Source organism: Megascapheus bottae, chromosome 7, assembly GCF_031878675.1.
Source record: "Megascapheus bottae isolate mThoBot1 chromosome 7, mThoBot2.hap1, whole genome shotgun sequence".
NCBI lineage: Eukaryota > Metazoa > Chordata > Mammalia > Rodentia > Geomyidae > Megascapheus > Megascapheus bottae.
The window spans coordinates 63,248,965-63,272,733 of record NC_143515.1 but is presented as its reverse complement, the minus strand read 5'-3'; the positions used below and the strand labels follow the sequence as shown (position 1 = coordinate 63,272,733).

Below are 23,769 nucleotides of genomic sequence, written 5' to 3'. Positions count from 1 at the left end.
AAAAGAAGCTCAGGGTGGGAGGGAAATGGGGACCATGTCATGAGAAAGGGTATCAATGTTTGTGAAGTTATGCACCTTCTATCTGGTGAATATAATGTAACCCTCTATTAATCACAATAAAAAATTATTTAAAAAAAAGAGGTTCAGGGACAGCACCCAGAATCTGAAGTTCAAGCCCCAGGACAAAATGATGATTCAGGGGCTAGAGTAAGTATAGATACAGGAAGAGTGGCCAAAGCATGGTCTGCAGTGGTTCTAACCAATAAATTAAAGAAGAGATGGTAAAGGGTAAGGGTGGCTTGTGACTGAACATAATCATAGTTGCCTTGGCTAATACTCTCATGTACTTCTGTGTTGTGAAATAAAGTCAATTTATGTCTATAAACACATCCAGAGCACAAAGAAATTCTAGAAAGGAAAGATGCTCTGGTTTGTTGTTGTTACTGATTTTTATGATCAAACAGAATTCTTTTTTTTTTTTTTTGACTAGTCCAAGGGCTTGAACTCAGGGCCTAGACACTGTTCTTGAGCTTTCTCAAGGCCAGTGCTCTACCATTTGAACCACAGTACTACTTCTGGCTTTTTCTGTGTAGGAGACACTGAGGAACTGAACCCAGGGCTTCTTGCAGGCTAGGCAAGCACTCTACCACTAGGCCACACTCTTGGCCCTCAAACAGAATTCTTGAGCATGACTTAAGCATGACTCCTTGTAATGAGATAAGACCTTATTAATTGTTGAATCCATTGTCCATATCATTATCTCTCTTGTCCATATCCACAGGGTCCTCATCTGTGAACTCAACCAACCACGGCTTATGTTTTACAGAACAATACTGGGGAAAAATGCTTATCTTGAACATATATACATGTTCTTTGAAATTTTGAATACACGTTTCCTTGTCATCCCACCTAAATCATAGAGTGTAGCAATTACTTATGTAACATTTACTTTTATTAATTATAAGTAATTGAGAGATGACCTAAACATACAAGAGGTTGTGCCTAGATTACCTATAAGTAGTACGCCATTTTAAATAAGTCACTGTCCTGGAACCAATACACCAAGATATGGAAGGACAAATGTACTGCTTTTTCACATGCGGAATTCCTTCTCTCTTACTTTTAAAATACACTTTAGTGTGTGGCTTCTGGACTACCCAATTGTTCTTGGCTGCCTGGATGACAAGTTGGGCAAATGTTCTTGCTTTTAAGGAGTTCTAGGCTAAGCAGGGGACAGAACAGACAAAGATAACTAAACAGATAGGTACATGATAGGACACAGTACAAAAACAGGCAAAGAAAATCTGGTGTTTAAGGCACAGAGAGTAAAGGGAGAAGATGAGAAAAGAGGGCAGGAAAGGTGTCACAGTTCCAGAGGTGGCCTCTCAGGGCTACCCTCCACAGGAGAACCTGCCTTTGGAAGAAAAGGAAGGCCTGGTCATTGAAGAGGGCCAGGTACATCCTCTATCAGCTAGAGGACTGAAAGATGGAGGATGGAATGGGTTGGAGATGGAGTTAAGAAGGAGTGTGGGCCTGTTACTTAGGACAAGTGGGAGCCACCATGGAGCTGGCATGAGAGGTTGCAGAATACTGGAAGGAGTGGGAGGACAGACATGACAGGAATAGAACAGGGAGAGGACACTTAGAGGATGGGCAAGGATGGAGAGAAGTGGATGGCTGTGAGGGATACTGAGAGAAGCGGACCTTTGAAACTTATTGATTGGGAAGACAGGGAACAAGCTCCTGCAACAACCCTGAGCCAGGATTCCTTTGCTCTAACAGGCAGTTCCTTCACCCCGGGCACCAGCTGAAGCACTGCGCCCAGATCTCATCCACCTCTCAATCATCACACGGATCCACTTGTAAATTCCCACCTTCATTACTCAGAGGCTTCTGTAGATGTTACCTGATCCCTATGATACATCCACCCTTGGGAAAGCATTACATTCTGCTGACATATAAAATGCTAAAAAGAAAAAAGAAATCCAGAAATCCATTCTGACTTTCAAAGTGCTGCTAGCTGGTTATCACATAATAGAACATTGAGGTACAAGAAAACAAAGTGTTTCCTGTGATAGTTGTCTGCAGTGTGCTTTTTTTGTTGGGTTAAAATTTTTTGTGGTGGATTATAAAATGTCTCTCCTATACCTCCTGGGGACCCTTTCTCAACTTTTCTATTCAAATCAGCCCTTGTTAATGCCAAGTGACTCAGAAACCAGCTAGATGAGATTGCTTCTTGTTTTGAGCAGATGTGTTTTAACATTGCTATAAAGGAAAGGTGCTGGGAAGTTAGAGTAAAATGTGCCATCGGTGAAAATGACATGCTGCCTGCATGCAAATGTGACTGCAATGTGGGAAAAGGACCATCCTCACCTTGTGTAGTTCAAGAGGGCAGAACAATCCCCAGCAGGTAAGCTGGAGGGAGCAGGGCTGCAACTTAGAAGAATGTTCTAACGATCCCATACAAAAAAAAAAAAAAAACCTCTCTCAACTCAGAATGTGGTGAAGAGTGAAAGTGCATCATTATGAGAACCACTGGGACAGAGATTGGGTAACTGTTGTCTATCAGAACGACTACAGGGAACATTCATTTGCTGGTAGGGAAAAGGCCAGAACTCATCACTAACTAAAGAGGACTTGAAGCTAGCCTCCACTGGCTTAAGCTTGTAATCCTTTCTACTCAGGAGACTGAGATCTGAGGATCCTTGCTTCAATCCAGGCCAGGCAGAAAAGTCTCTGAGATGCTCATCTCCAGTTAATTATCAAAAAAGCCAGAAGTGAAGTTGTGGCTCAAGTTGTAGAGTGCCAACCTTGAGCAAAACAGAGCTAAATGTCAATGCCCAGGCCTTGAGTTCAAGTCGCAATGCTGGAACAAAATTGGAGGGAGGAGGATGCTTGAGGTCAGGATAAACAATCAGCTTTTAGTTCTTCCTAGTATGAGAAATGCCTGGCCTGCTGAGAATGCTAGTCTACCTGGCTCCATGGTTTCCAAGGTTACTGAACGCAACCCTGCCCCTGAACCCCAAATTGGCACAACAATGAACCTTATCATAATGCTCAAGGGCTTCACAGTCTGGGTCTCAGGAGGGTCAATTTGGTGAGTGGGTGTTGGGGTTTTCTGTTTCATTTGCTGGGCCGGCAGCCTGGCCCCTGCCTGGCAGGAGACCAAGTTTTCTGATGGATGTCTCTACACTGCCCAGTTTGGGAGAACAGATGCTGTGGGTCAGGCCAGAAGCCATAAATTTCCAGGAAATAATTCTTAGTGACTGGGGAAGAAAGCTATAAACTACTCTAGGGCCAGGGATAGGAGACAATGGCAGTGGAAAGTGTCTGGCATTACTATTGAATGCCAGGATAGGCCCATTGGCCTGCTCCCTGCTTCAAGATCCCATGCCAATACTCAGTGTTCCCAATGCTTTGGGAAAGGAAGTTTCCCTTTCAGGATTCTCCCTCTTACTCTGATTTATTCGGCCAATTGTTACTGAGGGCCTCTCACATTGCAGGCACTATGTTCACTAGGGGCTGGTGATACCCAGTGACTAAACTGATCATAGACTCACACTTGGCCCATATAATGCCAACATGCTTACTTCACTGGATTTTCACAGCAATGCCAAGAGGTAGAATAATTATCCTGACATCACACTTTCAGTCCACAAGAGAAATGAGGGTATTACTAGCTGGATGGAGCAGCGCTTTCTTACTGTTGATTGCCTGAAAACCCCCGGCATGTATCACCATGGCCAGATCTGTGCATGACAAGGCCTAGTAATCAGCCTCTCTAAGTTACTCCTTCCTTTCTCATAAGAGACATAGCCAAGACAACTCACTGATTTCTGTGGTGACAAACCCAGGCTCTCTCCATGTACCCAGTGCAGGCGCTATCCTCAGAGTAGCCAAGGAATGTGAATGGAGGTTAATGACATTCCCACTCCTCATTCTCTTCCTCCTTAGACTTCTTCCAATTTAAATTGCACAAGTACAGTCCTCTTAATTCAAGTCTACACCAGACTCCTTGGACTTAGAGCTCCTTTTAATTCTATCAATTTTACATCTTACCTTTTCCCTAACATTGTACCTGAGTATTTCCCTGGTTCTCAGCATCCAAGCTTTCCCATGGAGAATTTCTCTTGTTTTGACTTCCTTCCTACAGCCACTGTTCAGATGCCCTGTTCAGCCTTCACCCAAAAGAATGACTCACTCAAATCTCTCAGGCCCTCATGCCCAAGGTGTATGACAATTCAGCTTGGTGTTTGTCCTGAGGTAAGAGAAGCTCTCCCTAGCCCCCAAATGACATGTTATGGGTCTAAATGTATAAGATGGTACTTACCAAAATTCTCCCCACCCCAGATATCCATGTCTGTGTCATACTTCCCCAAGTAATCAAACCAGGCTTTGTCAATCACGAAAAGTCCACCAGCTATGATTGGAGTCCTGTGTATTTGGAAAGAAATGGGAGATCAGTTATAGAAATAGATGATCTCAAACTCTTCTAATCCTGGGTGTCCAGAACTAAGGCCAGTTTCTTCCTATATCTGCTTTTCTTCAGAAGGGCCAATGTATTTTCCATTAACTTAAAACAAAGACGAATTCAGGGTTCATTCCTTTGCTTGTAAATCTCCTGACCTTGAAGATAGGCAACTATACTATTCTCATGCATGCTTACTGACCTTTCCCAAGGCCCTGACCATTGGGGTTCTCTGGGCATCTATATTATTCGGAGAAGGTACAGTGGACCAGTTCTGACTAGGCAGAGAAGGACTGGATAGCATTTGTCAGTAGCATATCCATCTTCTGAACCAGGCTCTCCCACCCTTGTTTCTTTCTTTGCCTCTCTATTATATATTGTATTATATCTCCTCCAAAAAGAAAACCAAAAGAGATGTGTTGGGAGGGAGGAGTTGTAATAGTAAGTACTTCAGAATATGGCCTTATTTGGAGACAGGGTCTTTATAAAGGGAATTAAGTCATAATGGGATCACTGGGATAAGATTCAATCAAATATGACAGAGATTCTTATAAAAAGGACGTATAAGAATAAGCCAATCCAATGAAAATGACTAATGTCATTTTAAATGACAATGATGACTCAATAGTCTGGTGTCCCCAAGTTACTAGACAGAGAAATCACATTCCAGTGGCCTCCTCTGTAGTTTTCCAAGTACTTGTTAACCTTCTGCCACCCCTGAGGCACTTAGATTAGCTTGGACTCTCTCAAGAGGCTTGGGATAAGTTCACCATCAGTCCCAAGTGAGATCTCAAAACCATCTGTTCTTGATGGTGAGACCACAGGTTCAACTCTGTTCTAGGCCAAGCCCTCTGATTGACTCAGAATTCCAGATGTAGAGTTTTCCAACAAGAACTGTGTATCATAATGAGGCCTGAAGAAACAATGTGGAGTACCATGGCATAGCACAAGCAGCCCAGAGTTCATGCCACCATGTTCTTATATAGGATACCGATGTACTGGTTAAAACACACAGCACCCTCTACTTATCCATCTTTCCTAGACTTATCCTGACATCGAAGATCTGAGGGATCTGGCTATGGGGGCCACTTTTCCTCACTAGGGACCCAAACAAAACCATCTCAGGCTCTCCATTGTTAGTAGGAATTACAAAGCTATCGTGGCCCATGGAAAGGTGGACAATGTTTGATGCCACTCCTCAGCATAGGTCTCTACCTGGTCCCTATTCCCAGAGACACAAGTCCCTATGGCTATAGAAACCTCCTAATGGATATAGGAAACTCCTAGAAGTAGAGAGAATCTAGTACAGGATTCTTTTCTTGTCTGCCAATCAGTAAACATGTATTATGGATGTTCTCACAGAATAACAGGAGTGTCCAGTGGTACAGTCTAACCTCTACTCTGATTCATTCTTCTGACTCACCTGATGGGCTCAGTGGGGTCCAGGCGCCGAGCCTTCTGCTCTGGGGAGAGCTGTTCCCATCGGAAATGAAGGCTCCAGTCAAACCCTAAAAATAGCATCAATGTGGTTGATTTGGCTGCTCAAGTTATCTGCAGAGTCTTTTTTACTCTGTACCTTTTCTAGAAGCTCATGGACACACTTAAGTTTTTAGGGAAGCTGGTGTCTGAGAAATTTGGTCTCCCTTAGCTATGAGAGGGGCCTTTGGTAGAATGTAGAGGAAAAGAGTCCCGGTATATAGCACAAGATGGACAGTTATAGTACATATCTGCCAGATGCTGAGTGTTAGGTATGTGTAAGCAAAAGTCTTCCCATTAACTTGTAAACAAGTCAAATCACCTAGAAATTGACTTTCAGTTGAGAGTGGCACAGACCTGAGGAGAGCCTCTAGGAGAGAATAAAGTCAATGCCAACGTGGCAGAACATACCAGACTTAACACATCTGGTGGAATCCTTGCTTCTGCCACATCCTTAGGCCCTAGGGTGAGCCTTGCCTTAGAACTAGGGTTCAGGGTCTGGAATGTCCTGCCATTTGCCCGGCCCTTCCCTTTACATTCTTGTATGTATCTATCTGTAAGGAGATGTAGGGCTGGCAGTTTAGACTCAGCAATGAGAGAATATTACCTACTTTCTCCATTTGAGGCAAGAATGAGGAGAAGGAAGTCCTCACTTACCCCCTCTGAGCTCCGAGGCAGACTCGATGTAGTTGAAGGTGTCCAGGTTAATGATATCAATCACAGGGCATACCACCTTAGTGTAGTCCTGAAAAAGCAGAAGGCCTTGTAGTCCATTCATAGGGAAACCTGTCTGGGAGTCAGGCAGTGTGACAGGACCTAAGGTTGGTGGGGTTGTAAATCAAAGCATGTTTATTTCTGGATATTAGTTTCATCATCTACAGAATGAAGCACTGGACCCTACGACCTCTCTGGCTCTGAGGATTAATGTGCTAAGAGCCTGCTCTTGACTGCTAAAGGCCTGGGTGACCACTGTGAAAATTATGGAAACATGGCAGAATGGAATACAATACATAGAGAAAGGAGAGACCGAGAAGAAGGGACTTTGGAAGCACCTCACCATCTGGTGGCACCTGAGAAAATAAAGGTATAGTCAGCTGGCAAGGCGATTCTCGCCTGAAGTCCTTAAAAGCAAAGCCTCATACCCACAGTGGAAATTTCTGATTCCAAGTACTTGGATCTTTGTCTATAATTCCTGAATCAGCGGGTTGATAAGGGTCACCTGATGATATATATCTGTAATTCCAGCCCCAGAGTCCCAACTACTTCCCTCCATGTGCATAGAATACCTTCACATGCATTCACTCAGCCTTCATCATCTCCCTAAAGTCATGTCCTTTCCCTAAACTCCCTACTTATCTTGATATATCATCATCTGTTCCCCTCCCTAGCACAACATGAAGAATCTTTAACATGCCCATTAACTTGCTCAGGTTTTGTTAGTTCTGGCTCTAAAACAGCTCTGTCAATTCACCCTGCCTCTCCTTCATCATCTCATGCCAGAACTCCAATGGACCCCTAAACCCCACCCCATCTCACTCACTCTCTTCTTGTCCTCCCATTCCACACGAGGCTGCCAAAGCTGGCTTTTAGAGTTTCGAATCTGAATGTGTCACTCAACTGCCAAAAATTTGATCACTTCAAAGATCAGGCATAAATTCCCTAGCATGGCAAACAAGGACATGGAAATCTGTTTCCTCCTGAGTGAGAATATGTGGCATTTGTCTCAGCAGAAAAGAGGTCACCAGAGGCTAGAAAGTGTTGCAAGGAGGGAGGAGGAGGAGGCGGATAACAGTTACCAAGATAGAATGGAGGCGTAAATACTAATGTCCTATAACACAATGAAGTATACCCAACCCACACTAACTTATCACATATTTCAAAATAGCTGGAAGAGAGACTTTTGAATGTTCCCAACACAAAGAAATGATAAATGTTTGAGGTGACAGAAATGCTAATTGCTCTGATTTGATCATTACTCATCGTGTACATGTATCGAAATGTCAGAGAGTATCCCATGAATATGTACAATTATTCTGTCGATTAAAATAAACAGCCTCTCATCCTGCATTCCAACCTCATCATTTTCCAGTTCTCCAGAGGCCACCCTGCCTATGGCCATCAAAATCATCCAGGGAGTATTTCCAAACTATGCAAACTAAAGTCCTTAGTTCTAGGCAGGAGTTTCATGTTTCCCAGTTCTGCATGAGTACCCCTGTCAACGGCTTGATGGCGGAAAATCAGGACCACAGGTAATTCAGATAGGTTGGGAGCACTCTTATATAGCTCACAGGGAACCCGGTGGAAAAACAGGACTCAGGGAAATAGCAGGATCACTCTCCCATTCTCTGTTATCATCCATCCTTGGGTCAATTCAGGTAGGAACCTCTGCTTCTCCTTGAGACCATTTAATTTCCTGGTTCAATCTTTTCTCCAAATGAGGTTGTCTTCTTGTTTTAAGCTCCAGATCCACTGAGTGCTTGATTCTAAGTTCACAGACTTAATTTTGCCTTAAGCCTCCCACATTCAACTCATTCTGACAGTAACAAGGTGCCTCTGAAAACCAATTGGCCCAGGTGGAAAGCAATGCTCATTGCCAATGCATTGCTTCAACCACTGGGATGTCACAGATGCTTCATTCACGTCAGTACTATACCTGCCCAGCTGCCATTTTCCCCCTGGGGCCTACCTTGGACCACTGTCATTGTGTGTCTATTTGTAGATATACACTACACTACACACACACACACACACACACACACACACACACGCACACACACACACACACATACACACACACACACACACACACACTCAAAGATGCACTTGTCATTTGAATTCTAAAATGTCCTTAGCGATTCAGTGTAACACTGAAAAAATCTTTTTGTCTTTGCTTGATGCTGAGTTTGGGAGGTGGGAGATGGACTCTGCTGCTACACAAAGTCCTTCTGTGACCTTGGCAAAGAGAAAGTATGTTTAGCCCATACCCTGATACTAAGTGTTATTTCAAATGCCTAGTAATGTGCAGTCTAGTAGAGAGTCCTTAGTGACATGGCAGCCTTGGGCCATAGCTGATAGTCTATTCTACATTATTTATGGGCAGGATCTTGGCCTAGGCAGTTACCAATATGACCTCTGCCGGGGTTGGAGACCCCAAGGGAGCCCCTAAATGAGCTTTCCTGTTTGGCAGCATTCCCCCTAATGCCACGTGTTTTTGCTGGGGGAAGCAAGTACTGTCCATACAATCCCCCTGGGAGAGGACAACTGAGAGGTGGTACCTCGAACTCTCCCCAGGCACCTCTTCCTGCTGCAGATGCTAACCTGCATTCTTATATTATAATCAGTATGGTCATAATGGCATCAGCTCTGATGATTTTGGTGGTCTTTCTAGCAAATTATTGGGTTCAAGAGTGGTCTTAAGGACTCTAAAACTACAGTTCCATTTTAATTTTATAAAAAAAGACTCTCCCATACCCATGCCCTGATGAACGTAACTGCAACCCCTCTGAATATCACCCCAACAATAAAACAAAATTTAAAAAAAAGAATCTCTCATCATATTTGAAAACATAAAGATAAAATCAAGGGCTAGTTGCTCACTCCAGGCATAGGTTACACAGCAACCACCATGCCCCAGGCTGTGACGGGTTTGGAGTACACTCTCCAGCTTTAATCCCCTGACTTCTGTCACGGCTCAGCTGCTACCGTCTGCTTAGCTCAGAGTCATGGAGATCTGACAGGAAAGAGGATAGTTGAGTCCAAGTGCTATGTGGAGCCCTGACCTTGCAAAGAGGGTCTAGGAGATGTTATAAACGAACCACCAAAGCCATGACATGCTCTGGCTTTGCAACCAGGAGCATCCGTATCAGCTCCACTCTTGTGTTCCTCAGCCAGTCCCTGCACACAGCTTACTGGACAGCAGGTGTTCAATGGCACCGGCTAAGAGACAGTGACAATGAAATCCCTCTGGAGGTGCCATGTCATAGCTGGCAGCAGGGATATTACAGCTGTGCAGGGTGGCCTCTTCTGCTGGAGGTTCACAGATGGAAAGACTCTCAGTACAAATATTAGACCCAGCAGAAGCCTTTGCTGTGTGACAGAAGGCTGTAACTTGAAACCCAGGCTTACACATAGGCCCAGGCAGAGTCTGATAGAATCTCTGGCAGATCATTGCTAGTCTAGTCCATCTTTACTCCTCCATCATGTAAATCAAAGCCACCTACCTCCTTGTCCTCTTGTCCCTTATCAGAAGCAATCCTAGAGCCTGAGTGCATCAGACAGGGGCCATCAATCATCACTGCTGTCTCTGATTCACATAATTAAATTTACATTGTGAATGAGCAATCAGAAATTTCTGGAGGCACTCCATTTTGTACTTACTGGCATTCTTAGAACCTACTGTGCTTTAGGAGCCTTAGCTGCACAAAGAAGAGACTCCTCGCCCTAGGAAAAGTAAGCAGGTAGTGGACAATTTCAATTTGGCTGGAGTAAACATACTGCCTGGGGTGCTTCTGGCCCAGAGGGAGGTGCAGGGAGCAGAAAGGGGACATCATCAAGGAGGTGACGCCATGGAGCCTAGACAGAGCACTTGCATTCCCACTCTGGTTCTACCATCTAGAAATACACATGACCTTTCGCAAATGGACATGTTCCATGAGCCTCTAGTCCTTTTTCATCTATAAAGTTGTGAAAAATTATTATTTGCAGAATAATCCTTCTCTTTTTTATATAGAGTTCTTATGAGGAAAAAAAGAGGAAAATGTAAAGAAGGCATCAAATAATATATAAGAGGGCCTGGAGTTTGGTCTAGTGGTAGAGCGCTTCCCTAGCATGCACGAAGACCCTGGTTCAATTCCTTGGTACCACATACATAGAAAAAAGCTGGAAGTGGTTCTGAGGCTCAAATGGCAGAGCTCTAGCCTTGAGAAAGTCCAAGGACAGTGCTCAGGCCCTGAGCTCAAGCCCAGGACTGGCAAAAAAAAGAATATATAAGATATTATTTATGCAAATTTAATGAATGTTAAAAATCAAGATTTCTGGCTGGACACCAATGGCTCATGCCTGTAAATCCTACCTACTCAGGAGATTGTGATCTGAGTATCACAGTTCCAAGCCAGCCAGGGCAAAAGTCTGTGAGACTCTTATCTCCAGTAAACTGCCTCCAAAAACTGGAAGCAGTACTGTGGCTTTAGTGGTAGAGTGCTAGCCTTGAGCAAAAGACACTCAGGGAGAGTGCCCAGGCTCAGAGTTTAAGTCCCTGAACTGGCCAAACAAAACTCAATACTTCTCGTACTTCTCATAATCTTTTTCCTACTGAAGAGATATGTGAATAAGGAGGGGGAAAATAGAGTCCTATATTTAAAATAACAACTTGGTGTATGTTTCTAGAAGGGAAATTGGAAAGGCTTTCAATGTGGCAGACATCAGCTGAAGATGGCTTAGGACAGCTCAAGCCCAGCCTCTTTCTTATCTTGTTCTATTTTTGAAAATCCCCAACTCCGATTACAGCTTAAAACTGCCACCTCACTCACAAGACGGGGGCTTGTTTTATACTGACACAAGACACCTAAAGAGACACATGGAATCATAGGCTGACATGGACCCATACTTCCTGTTCCAGGGGCCACCTCAGCTAAATGGTCCAATACCATCCAAGACAGCAAGGGCCCCAAGGAAACCACTATAGCCCTGGATGGGACACAGCAAGATCCAGCTCTGGTATCTGCCTAATTGTATGCTATGAATATTTTAGCTGTGGTAGCAGTGGTAACCAAGGAGGCTGAACTGACTTTGAGGCTGAATGATTCACAGAGAAGTATTTAGTAAGAGATAGGCAGGCAGCACTCCTTCTTGGTAGGAAGATGCAGATTTTGTTCACCTGGGAGTGTGGCTAGTTGCAGAAGCTGAAATAGCAATGTCATACAGGGAGGTTTCTGAGATGAGTTCAGAGCCACTTGAGCCCACATTCCCATTATGGATGAACCAGGAGCGTGAGATTTTCTTAAGATGCCCAAAATATGAAATTCCTGTGTAATCTAGTAATTTTACACCTTGATCTATACTCCACAGGACTGAAAATAGGTACTCAAGAAAACTTGCATATGAATATTTAGTTACATTAGTCCCCATATTAGAAAGGTAGAAGCAACCTAATTGTGCATTGATGAATGAATGGGTAAGCAAGATGTGGTTTATACATACTGTGAAATATTACTCCACCATGAAAAGACATATGGAGATATGCTACAATGTTCATAAAGTTTAAATATATGTTGAATGAAAGAAGCTAGGATCAAAAGGCCACATGTCATGATTCCAATGATATGAATGTACGAAACAGGCAAATCCATAGAGATAAGGATTAGTGGGTGTCAGGGATTAAAGAATGACTGCCAATGCAAGTATGGTTTCCCTTAGATGTCATTAAGATTGTTTATAGGCCAGGTACCAGTGGCTCACACCTGTAATCCTAGCTGCTTAAGAGGCTGAGATCTGAGGACTGAGGTTCAAAATCATCTTGGGGAAGAAAAGTCTCTGTGAGACTCCTATCTCCAATACACTACTTCCAAAAGCAAGAAGTGGCACTGTGTCTCAAGTGGCAGAGCACTAGCCTGGAGAACCAAGAGGCTCAGGAACAACTAAAAAAGAAGATTGTTTTATAATTACATTGTGGGGAGGGTTTCATACTCATGGGAATATAGTAAGGTCACTGAATTGCCTACTATGAAATAATTTAATGGTAAATTTTGTTATATATATTTCATAACACACACACACATGCATGTGCACGTGTGCACATCCTAAGGGCAGAGGCCATGAGGATCAAATTCACAGCTGTGATGGCTATTCTCAAAGAGGCCTGGCCATACTACCCCAGCCTACTTCACCTCTAGGCTATGGCTAGCAAGTGGGAGAAGCAGGGGGAGAAACCAGGTGGTGAAACAGGTCAAAGGGGGACAACCATAATGGCTCTGGTCTCATCCTGGTTCTCAGCTCTTCTGGGGATGAACTTTCTGACTAATCATAGTACACCACCACACATCTGCCATTCTGGTAAGGGGTAAGCTGCTTTAGAGACCACTTAAAAAAAGGCTTCTGTGTAAGGAGAAAAAATGCAAGCTATAACACGGTATAATACAGCATGATTGCAACTTTATAAAAAGATACTTTCTACCAAGAGACAAAGACCTCTTCGGATGGTAAAATTCTGTTGATTAGTCTTCATTCTACTGTTGTGTATTTTCTAAAATGTCTCCAGTGTCTGTGGGTTACTTTTGCAATACAAAAGGAGAGAACCTTGCTTTTGTGTCCTGTCCTTTGCTTCCTGACCAAAAGAACTCCTTTTAGGACACACTCCTTGTTATCCAACACACTTGTTCTCCCTGTGATTGGTTTAACTAGGGAACACATCATCTCATTAGTATACAATACCTGTAAACAGATGCTGTCTCCATTTTCTCCCTCCCCCCCTAAGTAACCACAGTGGATTCTCTAACCTTCCTTCTGTTCTGCTACCTTTCCCTCAGTTGTCATTTACATACTTCAGATTCCTTTCAGTTCTAGGCATGAACGGTGTCAGGAAGACATTGCTGGCTCTGAGCTCCTATCAATGACTCAGTATTGGAGATTAAAGGTCCCAGCTGGGGAGCAGATATCTCATATCTGGATATCTTGCTAAGGAACATCAGGCCAAGATTGCTTCCTCATCTGCCAAATAGGTTTGTTACAAATCACAGACCAAAGAGTGATGAGCAGCACAAACACAAATAATTGATTTTGATATCTAGAGCATGCTGTGTATTCTGTCCATTGGAGGGAAGAATGACCTCTTGGAATACAAAATAAGCAGGGAAAATTTAAATCTTTTCTTTTCCTTCCTCTTTCCACAGGTATGGGTGAATCATGGAGAAAAGAAACATATAGAATAGCAGCGTCATTTATGGGTGGGCAGAGGCAAGAACTTCAAGTCTCTTGGAATCCATTCTGCTAGTTTGACACAGGGCTTTTGGGTAAGGGTAATACATGAGGTGAAAGGAAGATACAGGTCTCAAGACCTAGTTGAAAAAGCCTGGCAAATTCCGCTTCCTCCTTCCTACAGAAGGTACTAGTGAAGGGTACTGTCTGGGTTGTCCTGTGTTACCCAGTAAGCTGAATGTATCAGATATGACCTATTGGTATCCCCAACTGCAAGCTTGCTGGGAGGGAAAGTGTGGAAACACAGACAACATAGACCAAGGTCTTTGCTCTACCACTGAATGCTGTGTGATCTTAGTCAAGGCACTCTTAAGTTCCTCCATCTATAAACTGGAACTGCAATTAGTCCCACGGAGCTCTCAGAAGAATCAGGAGTTTAAGAGGAAGTTGGGGCAGGCATCCAGCTGGGTGTCTTGAGTCCACTCACCTCTTTGACCCTGTGCAGCAAGGGTTGAAGCCAGTCCCTGTTCACCTCGCAATGGCTATCCAGAAATGTCAACGTGCTGCCCTGGGCAACATCGGCACCCCGTATCCGGGACCGGACCAAACCTGCATCAGGGACAGATGACTAGGTGTGGTAAGACCACATTGGAACCACCCAGCATTCCCCCTGAATACCCAAACACAACCAAAGCCACCTCACAAACCCACCTCACTTGGTCCTGCACCCTGTCCTGCACCTCAACCTACCTTGTCGCACGCTGTTGCGTAAGCACTTCACCTTAGGTAGCTTCATTAGCTGTCTGCAGTCATCAGCTGCAAAGAGAAACATTATGCTGAGCAAGGGCCCACTGTGAAGCCACGTGAATCACAGGGTAAGGCAGCCCTATCTGCCATTGCTGCCTTGACACTACAAGGCTTCTGGGCCATGGACAGGGCTGATAAGATTCTGTATATTCACTGAGAAACATTTTAGGGGTGAATCCTTTACCTGGTCATCTGGGGATGTCGCTGCCTTGCTGCAGGCTGTTGAAAGATGAGATCAACATCCTGTTCACTTCAGAGTGTCTGGTCAAGCCTTCTGGAAGGCCAAAAACATGCATGGCTTTTTGGCCTTGCTTTCAAGTCCCAAAGACCCTCTTCATGGAGGCATAACCTGATGGATTTTCAATCATCGAGCTGGGCATAGAAGCATATTCACCAGCTCACACAGCTGATAAGGAAAAGACAGCCTCCAGCCTTCATAGCAACATGCCAGGGGGATGAAACACCCCTTTTGGGCATTTGACTGGATCATCCTCAAGCTAGCCTTCTTTAGCTCATCAGTTCCCTGGCTCTGAACTTTCTAGCTTTGCCTCACCACGTTGATTTTACCTTGGTAACTGACCTTGGCCTCTCTGCTGTACTCTGGACTCTAAGGAGCAACAGAAGAGACTTTTCTGGACTTCCTCTGAGCCAGGTCATGTTCTGAGCACTCTAAACATCTTAACACATGTAATCTTAACACATACGAAGAATAAAAGGTCTACAACATATAATAGTACTCAGCTCCATTTTGTAGACATGGAAGCTGATGCTATGAGGTTAATGGTTTCTTTGAGGCACATGGCCAGCAAGTGAAATCCAGATCTAGGATTTGAGCCCAGGCAGTCTGGTTCCTGAGTCCAGGCACTGCCTAGTAGACTATTCTGCCCAGAAGTGAATCCATCAATGTTCATTTCTCCTGTCTCGGTGCCAAGCTGAGTAGGGCAGGTATCCATCAATTCTGTAATCTTCCTCACCAAGGCAAGGACAGAAGAACACTGAGTTCTCAAAACAACAGTCTAGACCTTGGTATTTGGGTTTTTGTATAAAACACACATCTGTGTTATTCCCTGAGGTGCTGAGACTGTTACAGATGTGGGCTACCAGGGTTGGAATAGCAGTTTGAGGGTGCTCCCGGTGCTCCCAGGATCTATGCTCTCCTCCAGACACCCAGAGGTACCCCAGTGCCTGTCCAATTTCCACGCGTTTACCACCAGGCTGCTGTGTCTGCATACTGTTGACTGCATAGAACTGCACCCAGGCTACAGGGATAACGGCTCCCAGAGGAGGCGACAGCACTTCCAGGACTCCAGTTCTGACAATGCTTCTATAATTATTGCCTTTCAGATTTAATACACACATGTTTGGGAACTCTGGCATGGTTTTCTTGGTAAAAATGGGTGAGGACTGGGTGGGAGCCAGGACCTTTGATAGGACGGCTAAGAGGACATGTTGGAAGGTACAAAGGGAGCTCCTCAGGTGGTCTGATGACAGGATAGCCCATAGGGATCTTTCATTCCAAGGAATGAAAGAGATAGAAAGCCTCAGTGTAGACTGGCAGATTAAGGCAACATAAGAGTTAGGAATCTGGGCCAGGAGTTTAGCCTAGTGCTAGAGTACTTGCCTAGCATGCATGAAGACCTGGGTTCAATTCCTTGGTACCACATACATAGAAAAAAAAGCCAGAAATGGTGCTGTGGCTCAAGTGGTAGACCTCTAGCCTTGAGAAAGCCCAAGAACAGTGTCTAGGCCCTGAGTTCAAGGCCCAGGACTGGCCAAAAAAAAAAAAAGAGAAAGAATTAGGAATCTATTATCCTAGATACTCAAGAGGTCTAAATCTGGAGATTCATGGTTCAAAGACAGCGTAGGGTGAAAAGTCCATGAGATTCCGTCTCCTAAGTAATCAGTGAAAGCTGTGTTGGAAATAATATTCACATAGGATAGCATGATCAAGCAAGCAAACCAGGCAACTGTGAGGACTTGAATTCAAATGCTAGCACCAGCAAAAGAAAAAAGAACTGGAACTCTGGTAATTGATATAGCTTCCAGGTTTTGGGACTCAGCACTACTCTTTTGAGGGTATGTATCTTCTTCTCTGCCCAGACATGTAAGTTAGAGGATGGTGGCCCATCTGTATGTGCATTCTGTACCCATATACATGTCAACATGTGTATGTACACACCTACATGTTAGGTGCACCATACATATCTGTACACATGTATGGGCAAACACCTTCATGTTAACTGCACATACCTACCCAAGTGTGTACATACACCTATCTATAAGCAGAGGTCCTATGTGCTCATACACTTACACACAACTACACAAGTATACATGCATACATCAAGGAAAAATCTATACAGGTAGTTCAATGAGCCCTCATAAACGGACAAGAGAGGACCCCAGAAATTGTCTGTCAAGCATCAAGTCTATCTTCTTTCTGAGCCTAGGCACAGACAAAAGATTTCCATGCCTGTTGCAACCTCTCTGTCTTCCTCCATCTCTAGCAAATAGACACATTTCCTTCTGCCTGGGATCAGATGTTTGAGCCTAAATTGCCAGTCAGTGACATTACTTACGGTCATTGCTGAAGTCATCCACTAATATGATTTCTTGGATCAGATGCATGGGAGTGCGGTTTAATACACTGAGGGAGGGAAAGAAGAAAAATCATTATGTCTCCGAGTTGCAAATGCAAGCATTTGTTTGAAACAGCCATCGTTGTGTCCAGAACAATGAACACTCAGAGCTACACAATGTGACTGTGATATCCAGTCACATGGCTCGATCTGTGAGCCAGCAGAAAAGTGATGGCACCCCTTCTCCATTTTAGTGAACAGAAGTTTCTGCTACCCACTGAGCCACCCCTCTCACAATTAGCCCCACCAAACCTCCCTTTTCTGAAACCCCACATCCAACCAGCATCCAAGAGGAGAATGAGATGGGTGGTCCCAAATGGAAGTGTCACTCAAACCACTTTTTCCTCCTATATCTCTGTCCTGTTTAGCCTGTTTAACTAGAAATCCACCTGCCTCTGTCTCCTGTGTGCTGGAAATATATATATATATATATATATATATATATATATATATATATATATATACACACAACATCAGGTCTAGTTTGGGTTCACTTTATTTTGACTGATTTATTGCCAGCCTCCACCTACCCAGTGAACTTCCAAACACAAAAATCTAACAATGTGACTTTCCTCATGACTGCCCACACTCATACACTGAGGAAACCTCATAGTGCCCCCTGTCTGCCTACACCTCACAGCTTCCCACCAGCTGAAGCCAGCACACATTTTCCATTGCTGCCCCAGCCCAGTGCTGCTATCTGAACATCTCTTGCTCATTCACAATAGAGAGACTCTTCTCTACCTGCCTAAAATGGTCCTACACTGCCCACAAGGACCAGTTCAAATGTTACTTCTTTGCGAATAGCTTTCCAATCTGCTTAGTGAGAATTAGTTGCTTCCTCTTCTGGGATCCTTTGGTTTATATCCAAAGTTCCCTATAGCTCTTTATCACCTCCTGACTCAAGCAGTTGGTTTTAGGCCTCTTCTGCCTACCACTCCGTCTAGAAGGAAGTATCCTTAAGCAATATTCCTTGTCCAGTTCTTCTGGTACTGTCAATGTCCAGACCAGAGCCGTTGCCTAAAGGGCTATTTGGTTCACACCTACTATGTGCTGGGCACTGGGTAGGAGAGGATGAGTGCAGGAGGGTTTGTGGTTTACTCCAAGCTGTATCATCTCTGTCAAGTTACTGTACTGTTCTGTTGCAGCACACACTCCACATCAAAAAGAGGGATAAAGAGCTTAGTACTCACTTCACAGGGCTATTGAGAGAGAACTCAAGGAGAAAACATATATCAGGCATTTAGCATCGTGTTTGGCATTATGTGATGATAAATGGTAGCAGTTTTACTATTTTGTGTGTCATAAATGAGGTTTTCATTGAACTGACTGCAGGTATCCCTCCTTGCTTTGAATCTCTAGTCAAGGGGCACAAGTTGGATTTCAGAACTATTTCTGGGTCTCTGGACTCCCTGAGATGGCTGCTTCCCACTTTTTCTACACATCCCCAACCTCACAGCTTCTCAAAAACAGCTCTGGTGCTCCAGCCACTGTGGGATACCCAGATTCCAGTGTAAGTCAGAGAAGGATTTCAGGAAGGGTACTGGGAGAGGCATTACGAATATTCCTCTGCTCAGACCTACTCTGTGTCCAGTTTCTGGTCTAGACCTTTTTCTAGGCAGGATGTAGACTGTCCTAGAAGGGAATTTTCCTGGAACTACCTTTGTTGATGAAGGCTTAATTCTCACCATGACAGCTAGTGTTAAGGATCGGAGAGAGAAATCTCACTACAAAGCCCCAAGTTTACTGTCACTGTCTGTGGAGAAGTGAGGGGGCAAGGAAGGGAAGGAGGCTTTAGCCTCCACCAGGAGGTGGTGGGTGGAGATGGCTTACTATGATTGTCCCAAAGAAAACAGTAAACCCAGCTACCAGCCTTCTAATCAGGATGGGAGGGAGAGTGAGGCAGACAGAGGGAAGAAAAAAAAAAAAACCTGCTCAAAGAATAACCTCTAATGAGGTTTGATTACAGCTGTAGCTTCTGCATTCGATTTCCCCAAATCCCTGCCAGCTCTTTGAAATTCAAGAGTTCTCTCTGTGAACATCAAAAGGTAAATCGTGTGCAGTTCTGCACTGGTTGAACCGAGAGATGATTAGTGAATAAAAAAAAAAATGTCCAGGGTTTAAAATGTAAAAAAAAAAAGAAAAAAAGAGAAAGAAATTGTCAGCAGTAAGTGCTAATTAGACCATTTCCTGGTAACACCTGGCTTGTTTTTGCTTCTCAAATCAGAGCAATTGAAGTGATAGCAGGGTCTCCCTAAATGTGGCTCCAGGCTGGAAAGGCCTCAAATGGGCATGGGCTCTGGCACACAGGAGGCTGCTGGAAAAGGAGGTCAAGTCTAGCTCAGGGAACCTGGACTGCCCTCCCTTCTGAATACACACACCCTCTTTTCCACAGGCAAACCTGGGTTACCACAGTCCCTTTTCCTTGTTTTCCCTATCTCAGGCCCCAGTGCCCCTCAGCCTCTTGACAGCAGAAGAAATTCTCCCTTTCTTCCAGATCCCAACCAAGAGCAGGCTTGACTTCACTTCAACCCTACCCCAATCCAGTTGCCCCTTCTCACCTGGCATTATTGTGGAAGCAAGTACTCACTTTGCTGGAAATATAGCCACACTCTGCCTTGGTATTGTTCTGGAATGGAATTTCCTACACCCAGTTGTACAGGGGCTTCTATGCAGACACCTCCCTAAATTTGACATGAAACCTTGGGGTTTGGAGGGTCCTGCAGGGTGTGTGGGCCTTGAAACCTAGGTGGGTTCTGCCATTTACTAGCTATATAGTCCTGAACCAGACACTGGTCTGCTACCAGCCTCCACTCCTTCTGTAATTACCTTTTCCTTGTAAAATCAGGAGATATTAATACTTGACCTACTTCACAGGCTTTTGTGTGCAAGAAATGAAGAAATATATTTGAAATTGCTTCGTGAGCTCCATGGTGCTGTATGCAGGCAGGTTTTATCATTCCACAAATACCAGTTGAAGGAAGATCCCCCCTAGGATGCTGACAGTTGACTTTAGTTGTTCTGGAGTGAGACAGATGTGGGTTCAAGTACATATCCGTGCAGCTTCCGCTCACTGACAGGAGTGCTCCAGTCAGTACTAAGTTTCAAGCACCACAGTTTCCCCAACTGCGTGAGAAAAGCTTAACACCAGACCTGACACATGGGAGCTGCTCTTGCTAAGTAGACCTTGCTAAGACTATTGAAGCAACACACTGCAGTAGGCCTCATCGCACCACCATGATTCCAAGTCGAATCTCTGAGCCACAGGGTCATGATCACCTGAGGACTTGTTAGAAAGGCAAATTGTTGGGCCCTACTTCAGACTTACTGAGTGAGAATCTCTGGGGCTGGGGCTCCAGAAACCATGTTTTATCAAGCCTTTCAGGAGATTCTGACACATGCTTGGAGACCACTGTTCTGGAACATTGCTCTCTTTCAGTGCTGTCTCTCAGGGCTAGAGGCTCATAGTTACACCTGTTGCTACCTGAGCAGGCTGCCAATGTGCCAAGCACTATTCTGTGATTTACCAATAGTGATGATTCATCTTGATCATTAACTTGACTAGATGGAGAAAGCCCAAGAAACGAGTAAAGCACACTTCTGGGTTTGTCTGTGAGGGTGTCTCCAGAGATGATTGACATGGGGGTTAGCAAATTGAAGAGAGAATAGCCCCTGTCCAATAGACTGGTGGCCTGGATAGAACAAAAAGCAGAAGAAAGAGGAAATCCATCCATGTGAAAGTTCAAGTTTTCTTGAGCGGGTATATAAGTGTGTGTGTGTGCGCATATATATATATATATATATATATATATATATATATTTGCTGCTGCTTTAGTTAATGGATGTCAGACTCCAGCTTCTTCAGTTTTGGAACATGGGCTCAATGGGCTCATACCAGTCACTCCCCAGGGTGATTCCAAGCCTCTAGTCTGCATCATTGACTGAAAATTTCAATTTGTTGACTTGGGAAGATAACTGATTTCTACAGTTCTCCAGCTTTGGCCATTGTGAGACGATATCCAGCCCTTGGTTTTGTAAATAAATCTAATAAACTAACACACACACACACACACACACACACACACTGCTCTTCTAGAGAAGGCTAATACATCTATCTATACCTGATCTCTCCACAGTCATGACAGGGAATTACTAATTGTCTCTCTTGGGCAAAGAGGTTAAGTAGCTTGTCCAGGGTCACACAGTTGTCATGAGCAGAGCTGGGCAAATCTGGCCCCAGGATCTGAATTCTTAACTACCTTCATCTAAGAATATTCCTTTCCATGCCCCAATGGAGAGGATTACATAAAAGCAACAGTGGGAAGAGTCAGGGCTTAAAGTGATAGGCAGTGCATGCTGCTGAGTCCCTGTGGGAAGTAAAGGCTGACGGGTGCCATAAGGGAAGGAGACAGCCTTGGTGCTACTTAGAGGATTTGCTGTAACACTGTCAAGATGCACTGTACCTCAAGTAAGAACCTCCCTATTGTGTCAAGGCTGTGATTCTCCCTCTTTCCTTCTATGTCCTCTACCTCATTGGGCCTCTTTTTGGGCTCTAAAACCCCAGATGAATCTTTCTAGCCCCAGCTCCCTAGCTAACTAAGAGCCTAGACTGGGTAGACAGGGGCTGAGGTCACAACATGGCCAAGTTCATAATAGGCATTGTTAGGAAAAGGAAGAGAACATGTGAAAATCTTCAGTTCCTCAAGCATTGTCCCATCAGAGACCTGGTGGTAAAAGCTATCTCAGAATTCTAGAAAGCTAAGGAAGAAAGAACTTCACTCCACCAATGACAAAAGCAACATAGAAAGCGCTTTACATTTTTTTTATTATCTTGACGTAGTTGTAGAAAGAAGTTGCCATTTAGCAAGGCAATTTATGCATCTTATCAATGTCACTCCTTTCAATGTTCTCAGTTATCCCTCCAAACCCTTGCTATACATAATTTTGTAGGACATACATTGAATTATTGACTGCATTTTGCCTACTTATCCTGTTTATCTATCCTTCCCTCCTTGACCTCATCTCACCTCTTTCAAGTATCTGCTTCCTTGTATTTATTTGTTGAATTCTGACTTTACCTTCTAAGGAATTACTTGTTTGAATCCTCCCTTGAATCTACCATATTTCAGCTCATACATGTATATGCACTTGAATACCACCCAATGTGTTTACTTATATGTTTATAAACTATTCTAGCTTCTACATATGAGGGGAAAATATACAATCTTTGTCTCTCCAGACTTGACCTAATATAAAATTTTTCCAGGTCCAGGAAGTACTTTTGTGTATTGCATGATCAATTGTATGATCAGTAGAAAGAAGATATGGAACCTAAAGACAGAAGTTTGTAAAAGTAATCTTGTCTCTACCCTTAAATTCCTTTCCACCCAGTGGACTGATGGTGTAAGCACTTATCTGTTCACACAATGGGGTCACACACTGTTTAGTTCTTTGTGCCTCACCCTTGGATTGAGTTGGAGACCTGGTTTACATCTGCAGTTCTAAGGAACAGAAAATGGCCCGTGGTTTTCTCAGCTAAATGGTCTGGCATTGCATGATGGCTTCTGAAAGTATGGTACTGTGGATAGTTCTAAACCCCCTCTCACGGTGTGAGGCACTGAGGACAGCTCTTCTCTGGGCCAGTAGATAGAAGACCTGAACTGCCTCCCCAGGGAAGTCAGAATGCCAGCTACCGACTCTCTAGCTCTGTGGCTGTGTAGCAATATCCATAACATGCACCATCTACTTCCAAGACTCAGCCTGAACTCTACCTGAAATGAGAGATGTGCTCTGTAGACCATGAAGCTGAGGATGAATAAACATATTAATATTATTGTTAGGTGTCATTGTTACTGTTATAAAGAGTTGAAGGAGCAGTGGAAATAGGAGAAGTGTCTTAGAGCTGAAGAGGTAGAGACAGAGGACAGTAGTTCAAGTGCTCCTGGGAACACAAACACAGTGATGGAGGTGGAGGGGGGGTGGGAGCCCCATGCTACCTTATAATGCTTCTAAAATGCCCATTACATTCCTGGAGGGAAAACACTGTGAAAAAAATGTTACAAGCGTTGGAAATACGAGAGGTTAGTAATCTGCCAAGACTACATGGTAAAGGTAAAGACTTGATCCAGGTCTTCTGATTTCAGGTGAAGGGCCCTTTAAATATTCTAAAATCTCTTCTTTGGAGAGCATACTAGTTACAAAGCTGACCAGATGGTGTCTCTATCCAAGGCAGGGCAGTCCAAACTCCTTCAGTGGAATTAGCAGCATTGATATGTGCTAAGTACGATTGTACTCCCATCTCCTTGGTTGGTAAACTCTGTCATAGGGAAGTTACCTATGAAATGAAAGCAAGTCCTTGTTTATCTCACTAAAGATTGTATTATTAATAAGTACTTGAGTGCTTACAGGCCGAGAAAGGTTCATGGGGAGCCTTCTGCTGGGGGCAGAAGTTGGGGGGAAGCTCAAGTCCTA

At 44.0% G+C, this 23,769-nt stretch overlaps 1 protein-coding gene across 1 annotated transcript in view; it reads right to left on the bottom strand.

The window, feature by feature from the left end:
* The window catches only part of Galnt14 (polypeptide N-acetylgalactosaminyltransferase 14), a 199,037-nt gene that overhangs the window by 21,757 nt on the left and 153,511 nt on the right, over positions 1-23,769 (bottom strand). The window contains exons 4-9 of the mRNA XM_090336175.1: positions 17,239-17,306; positions 14,606-14,671; positions 14,343-14,464; positions 6,602-6,689; positions 5,892-5,976; positions 4,331-4,434 (exon numbers count right to left, since the gene is read on the bottom strand). Of these exons, the coding sequence (XP_090192301.1) occupies positions 4,331-4,434; positions 5,892-5,976; positions 6,602-6,689; positions 14,343-14,464; positions 14,606-14,671; positions 17,239-17,306 (533 nt within the window). The remainder of the gene's footprint in view (positions 1-4,330; positions 4,435-5,891; positions 5,977-6,601; positions 6,690-14,342; positions 14,465-14,605; positions 14,672-17,238; positions 17,307-23,769) is intronic.